The 16,652-nt window shown below is 34.5% G+C and overlaps 1 protein-coding gene across 1 annotated transcript in view; it reads right to left on the bottom strand.

Annotated features, from left to right (window-relative positions):
- The window catches only part of HDAC9 (histone deacetylase 9), a 939,997-nt gene that overhangs the window by 192,403 nt on the left and 730,942 nt on the right, over positions 1-16,652 (bottom strand). Inside the window, exons 20-23 of the mRNA XM_043589049.1 lie at positions 13,193-13,248; positions 12,861-12,948; positions 7,059-7,178; positions 6,639-6,736 (exon numbers count right to left, since the gene is read on the bottom strand). Of these exons, the coding sequence (XP_043444984.1) occupies positions 6,639-6,736; positions 7,059-7,178; positions 12,861-12,948; positions 13,193-13,248 (362 nt within the window). The remainder of the gene's footprint in view (positions 1-6,638; positions 6,737-7,058; positions 7,179-12,860; positions 12,949-13,192; positions 13,249-16,652) is intronic.

Genomic DNA, 16,652 nt, shown 5'->3' with positions numbered 1-16,652 from the left:
AAGTAAGAACAATATAAAATATTTACTTAGTTGGCATTACTAACAAGAAAGAACATAAATATTTATTATGGTCTTACCTCTTTCTCAGACAGAATTTAGCAATCTCTTATATATGACAAGAATATTTAGAAGTCAGTCCTCTAAAACTAGAAGAGTGATGGTATGTTTGCTTAAATAACAAGGAGACAAAATAAAATATTGCACTTATTTATGTCCCCTGACCAAAATTATCTACCATCTTTCCATGGTAAGCTCAACCACTCTAAGAAAACTCCAGGATAATCATTACTGTTTAGCTGTCTAAGGAACACTTGCTTTATGAATATGACAATAAAGGGTTCAATTCTTTGTTCTCAAGTTATATGTGTATTTTTTTTTAATTTTTTGCCACAGGTGGGAAAGAATCATAGAAAGCCAAGGTTCTCATTTTAAAGATGCTGCACCTAGAACAGAACCAACAGTTTAGTGAAGTGAGAATAACTATGCTATCTAGTCAAGTTTCCAGTCACAGTCTTGTATTAATGGATTTTCAATTTGTTTATATCATTAAAGCAAACAGGTATGAACCAAATACAGGAGAAAAAGATATAGGCTGTTTGGACTGTGTATGTACTCAAATGATTGGACTGCTTGGAAGATGTAACAAATATACCTACTTGGTTATGTGGTCTAAGTATTTTAGCAAAGGCCATATTTATAACTACAAATATTTTGATTAGAGAGACTTCATAAGTCAGTAAAGAAAAAATAGGTAGTTTACAAAAAAGTAACAACAAAAATTTTGGGTAGATGTTTTCTAAATTAGAAAACTCACTCAAATCCCTTTTTGTAGTTGGCATACGAACAATCTCAGTGAAATAGAATAGTTATGGGTCAGAGTTTTCCCCTGAATATTCCTTAATAACTACTATTTATAGATACTTTGTCTTTTGGAAATCCTCAACACTAGCAAATATTAATTATGGTACTACAGACTATAACACACTAGCTTGGGGAGTTGTTATTTCTTAAATCACAACTTGTTTGTATCAAAGGAACCCAAATCAACAGTTCTATTCTACTCTCTTAGCTACTCTTCAGTGTATGTCAAATGAGTCATTTATTATTTTAACAAAACCTGATTTTAAGGGGCTTGTACTTCGTTTTTGAAATTAAAAAGCTACACAGGAATTGTCATTTATTCACTCATTCACTCGTTCATTTATTTATTGAATAAAATAGGCAACATTTCAAGAACTACTAATGTCCTACTTCCACATTGGAAACTGCTCATTTTTAAAAAACATTTGGAGATGTTGACTTCATTAGATTTAATTAGGAGCATGAGATATTGTGTCCTGCCCACTATAAACAAACAATTTAAGTGGTCTTTTATAAATAATCATTTAAACATCTGCAGAACTCTTAAAGAATTATTAGAAAAAATAATGCATCCAGTGCTCATCTAGGGACTATAGATGAAACAGAACAATTGGGAAAATATTTTGAAGTGACTGAAACAGACCCTGCTTAGCAGGCATTCAAAAAAATATTTATTAAATGAAGAGAAGACATCTGACAATATTATAACCAAATGAATGAGTGTTCAGAGTTCCTTGTAAAATATACTCCTTGAGGAGCCAAGAGATAGATAGGTTTCAGATTTTTGCTAGGGTGACTTAATGCCAGGGGTTTCCAGTGCTTCTACTGTAGCCAGTATCATTTCCTCTCTAACTCATTCATTTATTCATTGATTCATCCAGCCAGCATCACTGAATAGCTCTTTTTTTGCAATGCTGTGTACCAGACATTTGTGACTTAGATTGGGGGTTAAGGTCTTATATTTTGGTAGAATTTCATTGTGCTTTGTAACTCCTTAGTCTCTTAATTGATGAACAATAGGAAAGAGTAGCAATGTGGTGTGACAGAGAAATTTTAAGAGCCATAAACTGAATGCACACCATGGCACTTACACTTAGTAGTTCTGTGGCTTATGCAAACAAACCATTTAAAAATTAGCCATAATGTTTATAAAAGTTCTAATCTAGGACCTTGAATTTAAGACATCAATAAATGAACATTAAAAAAAATTTTAAGGGGCACCTGGGTGACTCAGTCGGTTAAGCGTCTGACTTTGGCTCAGGTCATGAGCTCGCAGTTCATGGGTTCAGGCCCCACGTCGGGCTCTGTGCTGACAGCTCAGAGCCTGGAGCCTGCTTCAGATTCTGTCTCCCTCTCTCTCTGCTCCTCGCCCACTCACACTATCTCTCTCTCTCTCAAAAATAAACATTAAAAAAAATTTAAAAAATTTTTAAAAATGGGGGGCGCCTGGGTGGCTCAGTCAGTTAAGTGTCCAACTTCGGCTCAAGTCATGATCTCGCAGTCTGTGAGTTTGAACCCCGCATTGGACTCTGTGCTGACAGCTTAGAGCCTGAAGATTCTGTGTCTCCCTCTCCCTCTGGCCCTCCCCCCCTCAGGCTCACTCACTCTCTCTCTCTCTCTCTTTCAAAACTAAATAAACACTAAAAAAATTTTTTTTTAAAGACCTCAATGAAGATAGCCATAATTATTTTATGAAATGGTAGCCTTGGAATACACTTTAGTTCAACATAAAAGATATCTGATATTATTGGATATTTTTTAAAGTTATGAAAAATCTTAAATATATTTTCGATTTTTTAGGGATGAACAATAACTACATGGAAGAAATAACTAGTTATGTGAACTAATTTACATATTCAATTTAACTTTTAAAATTATTTTAAAGCTTATAGAAAACATGAAATTTTTTCATTTGCCTGCAATATTCTTTTTGCCATAGAAAAAGCCCATAATAGAAACCACAAGAATAATCTATGTGACAAACATTGGTAAAACAAGCAGCCATCTTATATTTCCCTATAGCTGCACAGAGAGAGGCTTTCCCTCCAAAAATACTATCAATTAAAAATTGATTAACAATTAAAAATTAAGAAAAAAAGAAAAGGCCCCATTTACTTTTTCCTCCATCTTCATATACTGCACCCACAAATGGATGCCAGAAAGATCTTCAGTTTTAATACCGGGAAACAAGGGTTGTATTAAGAAGTATATGCTTATAAAGTAATACTACATCAAAAATTGTTTTTGGAGTTTATCTTACTAAAACTCCAGATTAGAAAGGAATTTATATATTCATATGGGCAATTCTTTGCCAACAAAACAGTTTATGGAGTATGATCCATATTCCTGCCAGGCAATCCCACCCTTAAACTCTTAAGCCAACAGAGCAAGATCATTTCATGACTCTATGGTTTTCACAGTCTATTTTCTCTGCTTCGTATAAGTGCCCCCTACTCCAATTGCTTTACCCCTTGAAAACTCACTCATCCTTGAAAACACAGGTCCAACAAAACTTGATGAAGCCTTTCCTGAAACTCTTCAGGAATAGTTCACTGTATTATCCCCTCTACGTCTAAGCACATTTGTTCTCTAGAATAGTAAGCATCACTTCTTTTATGATCCTTGAGCAAGTCAGCTCAAAATTCCAAGTACTCATCACTGTGCCTGGTACACAATATGTGTTCTATGAATGTTTTTGAAGAGATGATTTACTTTCTTGATTCCTCTATAACAACTTCACAAGTACTTCTAGTCATACAAGTTGAATGGCAAAGAGACCTCGTATAGTTCAAAATTAACAGAATTATTATGGTTTAAATCTGGTTTCTAAATAGCTATAAACCTTAAAAGCTAAAATTTTACATTTCATCTGCCTAGCTAGGTAATATTGCTTCTCCTCTAACTAAGCTTAGGTATGGTGACTGCACTGGGAAGTTTAGAAAAGTTTACTAATATAAAGTGTCTGCATTCCAGGCAAACAAAGTACCACTCTTGAGGACATTCAGTCACTTTCAAGAGCACTTGATTCACTTACCATTTCATTCAAAAAACAATAATGTATACTTACTATCTGTTTTCACATTATTTAATGAAATTGTTGTGTTCAAAGGGGTTATTCAAACAACTTTTTAAATTAATTAATTAATTAACTAATTATTTTTCTGAGAAAGACCCAGAGCATGAGTGGGGCAGGGGTAGAGAGAGAGGGAGACATAGAACCCAAAGCAGACTCCAGGCTCTGAGTTGTCAGCACAGAGCCCTACTCTGGGCTGGAACCCATCAACAGTGAGATCATGACCTGAGCCAAAGTCAGATGCTTATCCAACTGAGCCACCCAGGTGCCCCCAAAGGGGTTCTTTGAAAACATTCTTACCCACCATTCACTTTGTGATGTGAGAACAAGTAGTACAAAATATAAACTCTCTTTCCCTGCTGGGTACGCATAATCCATTTTAGGTAAAGCCTTAATACCCCAAATAGTATTATGATAATAAAAAAACTAAGAATTGCATATTGCAGATCAATGGATATAATCATTGCTATAGTAAGGTTGACAATTAAATGTATCATGCTAGTTACCAAGTTAACTTGGTAAACAAATAAATTCTTATGTGATGTATTAAAGTGTTTATCCCATTAGAGTTCCTTTAAAATATTAATAATGTTTCGTAAGTTGCAAATATAGGTAAACAGAATTCATAGCAGTGAAACTTCTGAAGTTTCTTAATGCAATTTTTTAGTGTCATTATAAATTAACCCAAAATATCTTTATAGGCAACCCAGTCTTTAAGTAAATAAACTTATTTCAGCTATTTTTTTCTGTAAATAGTATAGATATTTGAAGGTATATATTTTTTCCAAAATAAAAATATGGAATGTGGGTAGAATTGTCCTTAGTGTCTCAAAACCAGATTTACTTATTATTTTATTTTAGAAAGAGAGAGAGTGAGCAGAGGAGAGGGACAGAGGGAGAGAGAGAATCGTAAGCATGCTCCACATTCCGTGCAGAGCCCAACATGGGACTTGATCTTATGACCCTGGAACCATGACCTGAGCTGAAATCAAGAGTTGGCCACTCAACTGACTGAGCCACCCTGGGCACCCCTAAATATATTTATTTTTAATGTATTTTTTTGAAAATAGATATTTTCTTTCATTTTCCTGGGCCTGTTTGCAAATGAAAAATGACTGAAATGAGAAATTGAAGTATGCAGATATACAGGACAGCAGAAACTCACTAAAACTTAACTTGTGGGAAAATTTCCCTATTATATCCTTAAGTTTCAAATACATCATCAATAGGATTTTCGCCTTGGGAATTTATAAATGGTAAATTTAAAAATAATGCTTCTAAGATTTCTTATGCAGTTGTTTGTTTTGCTTTCCACTAAACAAAACACCCCCAAATCATGCATTAACAATAGGTTAAAATCTCCTAAAATCTTGCAAGTGATGTAATATTGACATAATTTGATATTTCTCCTTAAAATAGTCCTTTACAAGGACTGATAGTATGTTTTCAACACCAGAGAATTAATGTCTTTTAAAAAAAACTCCATATCCAAAAGAAAGCTTTTAACTTATTGCATTTCTTGCTTGAATTAATTTTAAAAGTTCTTTATAGGAGAAAATAGCAGAACATAATATGTATATACAAACCTATCTTTCAATTACTGCTTACATTTTGTAGAGAAACTGAAAACAATGAATTAATCAGTTGATTTTTTTTAAATTTATATTTTAAAATATAATTTGTTGTCAAGTTGGCTAACATACAGTGTATACAGTGTGCTCTTGGCTTTGGGAGTAGATTCCCATGATACATCACTTACATACAAGTGCTGGTCTCAACAAGTGTGCTCCTCAATGCCCATCACCCATTTTCCGCTCCCCCCAACCCCCCCGCCCCCCTTATCAACTCTCAGTTTGAGATGTGGTTTATATATACAATGGAATACTACTTGGCAATGAGAAAGAATGAAATCTTGCCATTTGCAACAACGTGGATGGAAGTGGAGGTTATTATGCTAAGTGAAATAAGTCAGTCAGAGAAAGACAGATGTCATATGTTTTCACTCATATGTGGGATTTGAGAGACGTAACAGAGGACAATGGGGAAAGGGAAGGGGAAAAATAGTTTCAAACAGAGAGGGAGACAAACCATAAAAGACTCTTAAATACAGAGAATCAATTGATGTTTTAATGTGAGAGGGAAAGTATACATATTATGAAAGAGAAAAGTCATTTACTCTACCATGAAATCAGACTGCCTAGGCCAAAATTCCAAAAGTGAGCTAGCTCCTCAGAACCAAGAATGCTGAGAGGTGCTATGTGCAAAAGGGAATCGTAGTCCAATGAAATTTGGGAAATGCCTATTCAACAAAATTAAGTAGGTAACAAAGGACTTTTCAGAGCATCTAATATGCTAACGTTCATTCTAAATCACATGTTATAATAAGCAGAAGTTTCCAGAACTACTTAATAAAATTTTTCCCTTTTCTTTTTTGTAGAGAGGGGATAGCATGCCTACGCCATTGGCCATATACCTATACAACTACAATTAGGTTTTGATGTACCTTTTTTTCTTACACATATTCTTTATGTGGCTTTGTAGCAATATTCAGTTCCCCTAAACCAAACATTTTTTAGAGCTTTGATGGAATGGCTCCTTTAGCCACTTTCCCTTGTTTAAAACTTACATTTTTCTTTTACAACTCGTGTTGTTTCAATGGACATTTGTTTTCTAATTTGCCACTCTCAGAAAAAGAAGTACCAACCTGAATGCTTCAAGGTACTCAATATCTCCCATGGGGGGATCAAGGCCACCTGTCCAGGCAATATTTATATTGTATCCTTCTCCTAGCCCTGTTCCAACCTAGGAAGAAAAAAACAAAACAAAACAATAACACAGTGGGCAGATGAGGGTGCAGGGAAGAAAGCAAGAAGAGAGGAAAACAAACACATGTGAGCTCTCGAAATAAACATCAAACAACATGTCAAATCAGCCCAACCTTGCTTGACAACCAGTGCTCTGGGTTATGCACTTGTTCTGCACTGGTTCTTGGTCCCATGGGACAATTCAGTAATCTCGTGTAATTTAAAACACCAGCAAAGGACAAGAAAATTAGGGGTAATCATGCAATGCAATTACCTGAAAGATAAAAATAAAAGTGGGGCTCTAAAGAAATAAACCGAACCTCATTTGGGGCTCCACTGCCTGGAAAAAAGTTCCCTTCATCATAGCGATGGAGTGAAATATACAGGATGCTGGGGTCAGCATAAAAGGCCTGCTGTGTACCATTTCCATGGTGAACATCCTACAGGGAAAAGAAAACAGATGACAAATACAGTCATGTCTAACTCTGCGTGGAGACAACTTTTCTCATTTCTAGTTCCCTTTCTACCCCACCCTCCTTCTCATTTTCTGTCTTCTCACTATGTCCCCCTTTCTTTCTCCCATTCAGCTTGCTTCCACACCACCCCCTTTACTTCCTGAACCTTTCAGGCAAATTACCCTTTAATGCACTCATTTTTTAAACTGGCTTCTAAAAATCAGGAAACCACAGCGAACATGCCCTGGAGACTCCAGATGAGCAGTCACTGAGAAAGCCCAGTCCTTTGGTACAATTAGATATTTATACACCGGCCCTTTGTACTCTTTGCTTCAGTGATGGAATCTCGCATCCTGTTTTATGGAGGAATTTTATGACTTATTAACTGCCAACAGTTCATAACCCCTCAGGCTTAATTAACTAGCCTCATTGGCCTCTGAAGAAAGACTAATGTTTAAACTACAAACTAGTATTTTGCAGAAGGATCTATGGCTTCCAGAGCATTTTCACAATTCTTGACAGAACACTAAACATACGTGTATGCATTGATTTGCCAAGTCCCACCATTAAGGTCAAAGGCTTTGCAACCAGCTGAGTAAATTGGCTTTCTTGGAGCATTCAGTTCAGTTAGCAATCCCTCAGCAGTTAGAATCACTTCAAAAGAGATGCCAGATGCAAAAAGGACTTCATACTTTATTTTGGTAAAATTGTGACGGCAAGAGTCGAAGACACAGGAGCATGAGCTCATCAGCTATTAAATCATCTGGGCCAACGCAGAAAGATGGCATGGAGCTTTATGCAACCTTGTCCAATCTGCCTAATTTTAATATTATATCATGGCTCTCTTCCCCAGCCTCCTTGTCTTTTTTCTTTCCCCACACCATACTGCCCTTCCTACAAAGAAACAAACAAACAAACAAACAAACAAAACAGCTTGTATCATTAAAATGAATGAAAACAAATTCTTAGGACATTTGTATATGATAATGATTTAAAATGTAACAGTTATTTGTTTCTATTGTTTTATGAGATAGATACATGCTGGAAATGATAAAAGAAATGGGAAAAAGAAAACTAAGAGCATTTTTTAAATTATCTTCACTGAAAGAGCTCAAGTGTTAATCTCAATTAATATGCTTCCTAATATCTCCAAACAAAATAACACAGACAACTCTCAAAAGTTAATAACTTATATATTTGTATTCAAAATAACATTTCTGCTACATGTGCAACATATACAATTTCCAGTTTTGTTTAAAAAGTTTTAGTCACTTGTCACTATGCACTTATATTGTACTTTATTTTGTATCAGTAAAAATCTTACTAGTTTCAACAATGATCCCTACAACTTTTGTGTCAGACACTTTATATTAACTAGTCTGAATGGATTATATAACAAGTATATGAGGTATATGATATTATCCCTAATTTAAAAGATAAGTAGACTGAGGTTCAGAGAGTTTCAGTAATTTACTAAGACTATACAGAGGAAAAGTTGCAAGACTGGATCTTGAATTCACTTCTTACTCCCAAAGCCAAACTCATAACCATTATATATTAACTTACACTTTACATTAATTACCACTTTGATCCTCTTAGCAAATGTGTGAAGTAAGATTGGTGGTCATCATTGCTCTTTATTGAGGTTTATATAACTTGTCTTCAACTTCCAGCCCAGAACTCTCTCACTAAATACCATCAAGGTCTCACTTTGTTGGTTTCTGAAAGCCTGCACTGAGCTTGCTATCCACAGTGTAGACATATACTAATCGTCTCCTCCTTTCATATTATACACATATCCAAAATCAATTAAGGAATCATAAAATATTGGGATCATATTATATATCATATAAGGAATCATAAAATATGCATCCAGAAACTTGTGGCTGAAGGCATACACATCAGGAGAAAATATAGCTTGGTGAAAATATATTAATCCAGGGATTTGTGAATGTTCAAAAAAAAAAAAAAGGAAGGCAGAGATAGTATAGCTATTTTCCTTTATGTGAGCAAAAATGAAACTAAACCATAATGTCTTTTTAATTTGCTACTAGATACCTAGAGGATGGGCAAACAAAATACTATAAAAAATAGTAATGAAGGAAGGCTTGCATTATTACTACAATGACAGAAGTTTTAGTCAGCATTGGAAGAAAAAATTGTTCTGGCCCTACATAGGTCTACATTTTGAAAACCAGAAAAATAAGGCATTAATTACTCTTGTTTCTTTAGTGATGTTATAAAGGCTTATTTAAGAAGATCAAATAAAAGATGATAAATTGTCTTATATATAAAATCATTTGCTCTTGAAAATGCGTTGGGTGCTTATTGCATACTTTTCTGAATAAGAAATCTAATCTTGCCCACAGTATAATACGGATCCAACAGATATAATTAAAATACACAAACCCATTCTAAAAATACTTGGATAAATTTTTGATTCCATGTTCATATTCACAAAGTATTTAGGAATAAAGACAAGTCCAAATATGCCTTTTGTTTGGGGCAACAATTTATAATATAACCTTGAGAATACTTTTTCAACTTTCCCTGCTGTAAAATATTTATAAAAAGTACTTACTACTCAGGTATGATCTGAATATTTTCTCTCCATAGCAACAAATATATGCTACACTAATATAAGAAAACTATTGGTGATTGTGAGGAATTACTACAATAATGAGATGAAATTAATCATTAAATGCCTCAAAATTTACTAGGATTTACTGAGAAATGATGAAAAATCATTTCAATATTTTACTTGTTAAAATATATTATGAAAATTTATTTTCTATAAAGATACAGGACCAATGTGTTTTCATTATAATGTTAAACAGCTTTAAATAAATCATATATTTGGCCAGCTAATGTCACTTATAATTATTTAGAACAGGCACTTGTGACAATTCTCTTGTCAAATTTGGTGCTTGACTAAAAATAGAATTGCCCAAAATCTAGGGACATTTGAAGTGACTTTTTAATGAAGAAAGTCTAAATGTTTTATTTTCAATTGAAAGTCACATTGCATAAAAGCTACCTGAGTCAGGGAAGCAAATCCTACTTTCTAGGACGGTTCATGCCCTGAACACAATGAACAGTTTCTTATGAGTTGAAAAGCAAGTGCACCTGCTCCCTCTCCTCACCACTCTGAATGTCTCTGGAATCTTCCCCAGAAGGAGAATTGGAATGAATAAGCTCCAAAGATCAACTAGAATCATTCCTGCCCAAAATACTCAACGCCTCGGAATTTGCCTGTGGCCCCAAATAGGAGGTGAAGTAGAGCTCTGGATCTCTATTTATCTATTTACTAGGCATATAAAAATGATGAAACTAGCTGCTGGACAATGGAGTAGTTTTGCCCTCTGTTGGCCCAAGAATTGTGGAGCTAGTTCACACTGATTAGCCTAAAGTGAATAACTGCAGATATGCAGGAATGAAATTCTTGTACCATTGAAGAACCTTCACTTCTCCTTTGCTAACTTGCAGAATAGACCTGTCAGCCAGGGAGAACGGATGTCTCTGAGCCACGTGGCACTTTAAAACTTCCTTCTCGGCAGCTGGAAGAAAACAAGGGAATTTCCTCAAAGTATCCCTGCAGCTGCAGAATTTGGAAGACTTGAAAGTTAGAATATGTGGGCTGGTGGTGATCTCAGAGGCAACCCTTTGGATAGAACCTCATATATTTGGAGGATCTGAAACAGAAACTTCTCCTCTACTATAGCCTGCTGGGAAATTAGTATCCTTTATGACTGAATAATAGAGCAAATTTATAATCAAAGGCCAGTAAGCTTATAGGACATTCCTTGGAGCTACCAAACAATTTATTTTTACAAATCATATTGAATTATCTAGAGTAGTCTTATATTAATATATAAGAATATAAACATTAGATATTTAATATAGATATGCATCACATGTTCAAACAAGCAAAATTTTATATACAAATCCTATGAGGTACAAAGTATCGATCACAAGCAAGGCATTTTAGCTTTTAAGTCGATTATACAATTTATTACTTTAGAGTTTGGGTATTACAAATGTGTTTTCAAAGGGACCTTAACAGTTATTGATTATCTTCACAGAACCATAAAATGATAGAAGAGATTCCTTAGAAATTAATACTAAAATAATTTTTAAGGATAGGATAGTTTACCAATCTCCTTCCTGCATAATTTTGACAAATTTAGAAAACTTAGAAAAATTTTCCTACAATCCTTGGTCTTCATCAAGTTTTTGGTTTATCTTTATGGTACTAGAAGCATATTATATTACTTTTTAAATTTACTAGGTTATAAATCATGTAAATCTATAATTATCAATTATTGAAAATGTCATTTTGTATGTACATGGGAATAGAGGTATTGATGTTCTCATTTTTGTAAAATTTTAAGACCTTTAAGACCTTGCTGCTGTAGTATATCTAGACCTTCAACACATTTCTTTAATGGTGAACTATGACCTACAGTGAAACTCAAGCATATTTGGAAAATACATGGAAAATTTTCAGCACCAAAGTGCTTCTAGGGAGGCTATGATACAGTAGGTGGAAAACATCCATTCCTACCAAGCATTAGAAACAGTTATCAGTCTTTCATTCCTTTTATCTTCATTTCAATTTAACTAAGTATTTCTTCACATGGCTTTGTTCATGCTTTCTAAAACCCTTTAGTGTGTTTGCTTAACTGAATCAGAGGGCTGGATGGTGAGGCCACGACTTCCCAATAAGATTTAATTATGAGTGCAGATATGAACAAGATTTAGACTATTAAGCCTTGCACTTCAAAAAAACTTTTAACATATTTTGCCTTTAAATCTTTTATCACCTGCAAAAATTAATTAAGTGCAGATGTAGCAGGTTCGCTTTGGATGCCAGGGTTCATTTCCTGTCTATGCTTTGTCAGACAACCTATTACACCTCCTCGTGAACTGGAGGCAAACCGAAAACGGGGCTCATAAATCACCAGTCAGTTTTCTTTCGCCCTTTCCTGGGCTGGCCTTTTTGTATGGGGCAGATCTCCAGCTCATTATTCATGAATATACTATAGACAACATGCCAAGTGTCATCTGCATTTAAACAAACCATTTGTTAAACAAATTATAACTCTATTGTGTAAGAATGCATCATGTTAAAATGCAAGACTAATCTAATGCCTCTGACTTTTAATCACTCAAGGTTCCTGCCGGGAGTCATCCCAAACTGGCACACATGATCTGAGATCTTTCAGAAAGAATGACATGCTGACTTGTTTTAATAATACCACTGTTGCACAACAAGCAACATGATTGCTAACCAGGGGAAGTGGCCAATTGGTTACCAAAGCAACAGCATTCTTTCCAGCACATCTGACTATTTAAAGTCTATATTCTGCAGGGAAAAGTAAATTCAGGTTCTGTTGGGTTATTTTAACTGTGGAAGTATCAATTCATTTAAGGATCATAAAAGTTGCCCTGATCTGCGCCTTCTTCTCATTAAATTGCAGTTAACACCATGAAAGTGAAACGTGAATGTTTATGGTTTCAGAACTGCAATCCTGAATTTAATGAGTTTCCACATTCAAAGGATGTTGTTTGCAAGTGCTAAAAGCAAGACAACGTAACAGAGAAATACAAATTCATTCCCTTTTATCTGAAGTCAGTGAAAATGCAGCTCTGGCCAGGAATACATACCAGATCTACAATCAATATCTTGCTTATATTTAGTTGGTCTCTCAAGTATTTGGCGGTAATTGCAACTGAATTAAAAAAGCAGAACCCCCTGCGGAATAGAGAAGAACAGAGAAATAAGAAAGCAAATCAGCCAGGAAAACCATTATAAATAATGTTCAGAGCATTTTTTAAAATGCTATATGATCTCTGAAGCCATAAATCTGCTTCTAGGAGTACCTTGCAAGATTTTTCAGTCCATCTGCTAACAATTAGAGGCTTCAGAGACATGCACGGGGCAGGTGACCGCCAGGAACCGTGGCGCTTGGAGATGGGCAACAGTCCCTGGTACTTACATGGCTGTGGATTCTTCAGCATGATGGCCTGGGGGCCTTACAACAGCAAACCCATTCTGTAAAAACAAGACAGGTTTTCAGTGATCAGATATGGGAGGATGGCTTGGATCTCCATGTTCTACAGAGCATCAGGCACACATGAAAAGATTCAAGTCTGTAAGAGATTTCAGAGGTTGTTTTCTTGCCCCTATTGTCATTTCATAGAGTGAACAGAAACAATATATATGATCACATTTTCTCAGATCATGTCTCAAAAAGAAGGCTCCCACTGAGCCAGGGGAAGAACAGGGATTTGGGAGTTGTACCTAACTGGCAAATATGCAGGTCAGCTGTTACCCTAGCATGATTCATTTTCAAGAACAACTTCTTATTTTATGACAACAACATTGTACAGAGGGAGAAGAAATTCACTCTTCGTGCAGGTTTGGGTCAAAATTTTGAAAGACCAGGGAAGATCCAAAGTGAAAATTCTTTAGCCGGATTCTCTTAATGGTTATTTCCATTCCATTGTCAGCAAAATGATAAATTTATACTCACACACTCACATACACACAAAAGAAACACCAGAAAGGTGAAAAAGAGAACAATGGAAAGCCCATATTTCTTCCAGTCTATAAATTTAGCTTGGATGACTGCCAAGACTTGCAACTTTATTGGATTCCCTAAGTCAATTTCTAGCCCACATTCTGGAATTTTATAAAGAATTCCAGGGCTGAGTAGCAATCAGATCTATCCATGATCAAGGAATGCCTTAACCTCCAGATTAGTTGGAATGCATCACGGAAAGCTGAAGTAACTCCAGCATGAAGGCAAGGAACTATAAATCCTTACAAAGCCAGCATGCTCAGAAAAATTGGGTTGCTTGATGTGAAAAAAAAAAATCATTCATCAGATGGTTCACACCACCTTTCACTTAAGTATGATTCAAGTAACATGCTCAAAGATATTTTTTTTAATATAGAAACCTAAAACTTTTGAAATAATTTTAATACACCCCAGGGATTTTTTTTTTTTCCAAATCTTACTGCAGTCATAAAGATAGTATCAAGACAAATGATTTATTCCTTAGGACTTTAAATATACATAAATTTACATAAATATTCTAGAACATTATGGTAACCAACATACAATGAGCTAATGTGCTATATATTTTGATAAGCGTATAGATAATGATAATCTCAGAAGCAAATTAGGAGTCAAATCAATATCAATTACAAATGTAGACATGATGATAAACATATTTCCTATTATTGTTCTTAAGGTACTTACTATGGTCTGGCAATAAAAGACTAATATGAGAGAAACTATTAATGAATAGTCAAGACTAAAGAGACTGAAATTTTAAGATTGTAGAATAAGGCTTTAGTGTGCTATTGGACTTCTGGGGATAGATTATTAAGTACATATTATGATAAGTGCAAATATCCTGTTTGGAAAAACAACAGGATGAAAGTAACAAATATGATACATGGCAATGTAATTAGCATGTAATGAATTTCTGTAACTGGATTCACAATACTAATAATCTTTGACAATTCAATTAACACTAGTATGTTTTACAGGTAAAGGGTTACAAAGAAGAAAAAATTCAGTGATCAATATGAAAAAATATTCAACTAAATTATCAAATAAGAGCAAACTAAATCCTAACAGAAAAACATTTTTTGACCCAAGACATTGGAATTTTTTGCAATACTCTATACTGACAATGCAATGGTACTTTATACCCTCAAAAATGCTGCTTAGAAGAAGATAATATAGCCTTTCTGGAAAATAATCCATCTTTATAGATTCAGAGCTTTTAAAAACATTTACCCTTTGAATTACTAAAATACTTAAAGGATTTTTGCCGTAAAGATGTTATTAACTTTGTAGACAAGTATTTATATAAAAGATAATGTTTTATTTACAACAGGAAAAAATGGGAATTATCTAAGTTAGCTAATATTAGAAGAATGTTTAAATGAACCATGGTACATCTATACCATGGAATATTATACAGTCATTAAAATGTTATTACGAATATTAAGTAGAACAGAAAGACATCAACTTTGGAAATATTAGTGTTAAAAATAATAGACACACTATGATATATCTGAGTGATGGTATCATGTGGGTTAGTTTAAATTTATACTTTCATATCTTTTCCAAATGTTTTTACAACAAACATTAATTATTTCATAATGAAAAAAATAAACCAAAGAGAAAGTTAAGAGATAGATTTGAATTGGTCTTCCAGGAAGAGCTGTGTTCACAAAGGTAAAGAAATTATTTAAAGGGTATTCAGGCAAGAGGAAAAATATGAACAATGACTCAGAAGAAAGGATTTTAGAAAGTATTATATACAAATATTACACTGTAGGTTAACTGGAATTTAAATAAAACTTAAAAAAATCAAGTATTATGTACAAAAAAAATCAATCTGAATAGAAATCATGTTAAAGAACAAGATGGAAATAAAATCACATAAATAATTAACTAGACTACAGAGAAAAAGAAGCCAAAGAGAATTTGAATTCTATCTTCTCCCATACAGCCAAATTCCTTGACAGAGGCGTTTGCCTTTCACTTTATAATCTTCCACAGTAACCTCCACCATTCTGCTAAACTGCTTCTGAAACTGCTTGATTTGGGGCTGAAAATTATCTTCTTGCAAACATTTTCACAATCATTACGATCCATCCAAAGCTTCCACTGTGCTCTTATTAACATTTTCCACATCTTTTCTGAGGGCCCCCCTTTCCTTAGCTGAAGGCTAGCAGGGCTGCTTCTTCCACAATTTGTTTAAATAGTAGCTGCTTCCTCTCTCACACCTCACAACCCTGATGCAGTACTAGACAGAGCTGGTGTTCTCCTTGTGTCTCATGGCTGCTTTAAAAGTATAAAGCCTGCTGCATCCACCCCCCACAATACTTTCTTGTAAAAAAGGATTAGATCACACACAGAGACAAGAGATAAACACAGTAAGATGACTGAAACTGAGCCCTGTGGCAGTCTGGCTCCCTTTGCCTCCTGTTACATTAGAGAAAGTGTTAGTCCTCCTAAAATCTATTTTACCACCTGTAGTTAGGATCCCACTCCCTCCTACGTTTTCACCATCATTTATGTTTTTCTCACTATCATATTAAACTCATATTAAGATTCCAAATTATACACACACACACACACACACACACACAATTGAGATTTAAACAAGCTCATTTCCACCATCTTGAAAATAATATATATATGTGTATATATATATATATATATATATTAACCCAAACTATACAAATACACATTTATACAATATACTATATACCTCCACTCCACTGATCCCTCCAACTGCCACACTTTTCTTCCCTTTTAGCAAGCAAAATTTTTGAAATGGTGGGCAACCTTTCTGTCTCCTTTTTCCTTATCCTCACCTCTGCCTCAATTACCTACCTCTAATTTATTTTCCACTTCTGTAGTCCAGTAA

The sequence above is a fragment of the Prionailurus bengalensis genome, chromosome A2, assembly GCF_016509475.1.
Source record: "Prionailurus bengalensis isolate Pbe53 chromosome A2, Fcat_Pben_1.1_paternal_pri, whole genome shotgun sequence".
Classification (NCBI taxonomy): Eukaryota; Metazoa; Chordata; class Mammalia; order Carnivora; family Felidae; genus Prionailurus; species Prionailurus bengalensis.
This window is presented reverse-complemented; position numbering and strand designations above follow the sequence as displayed.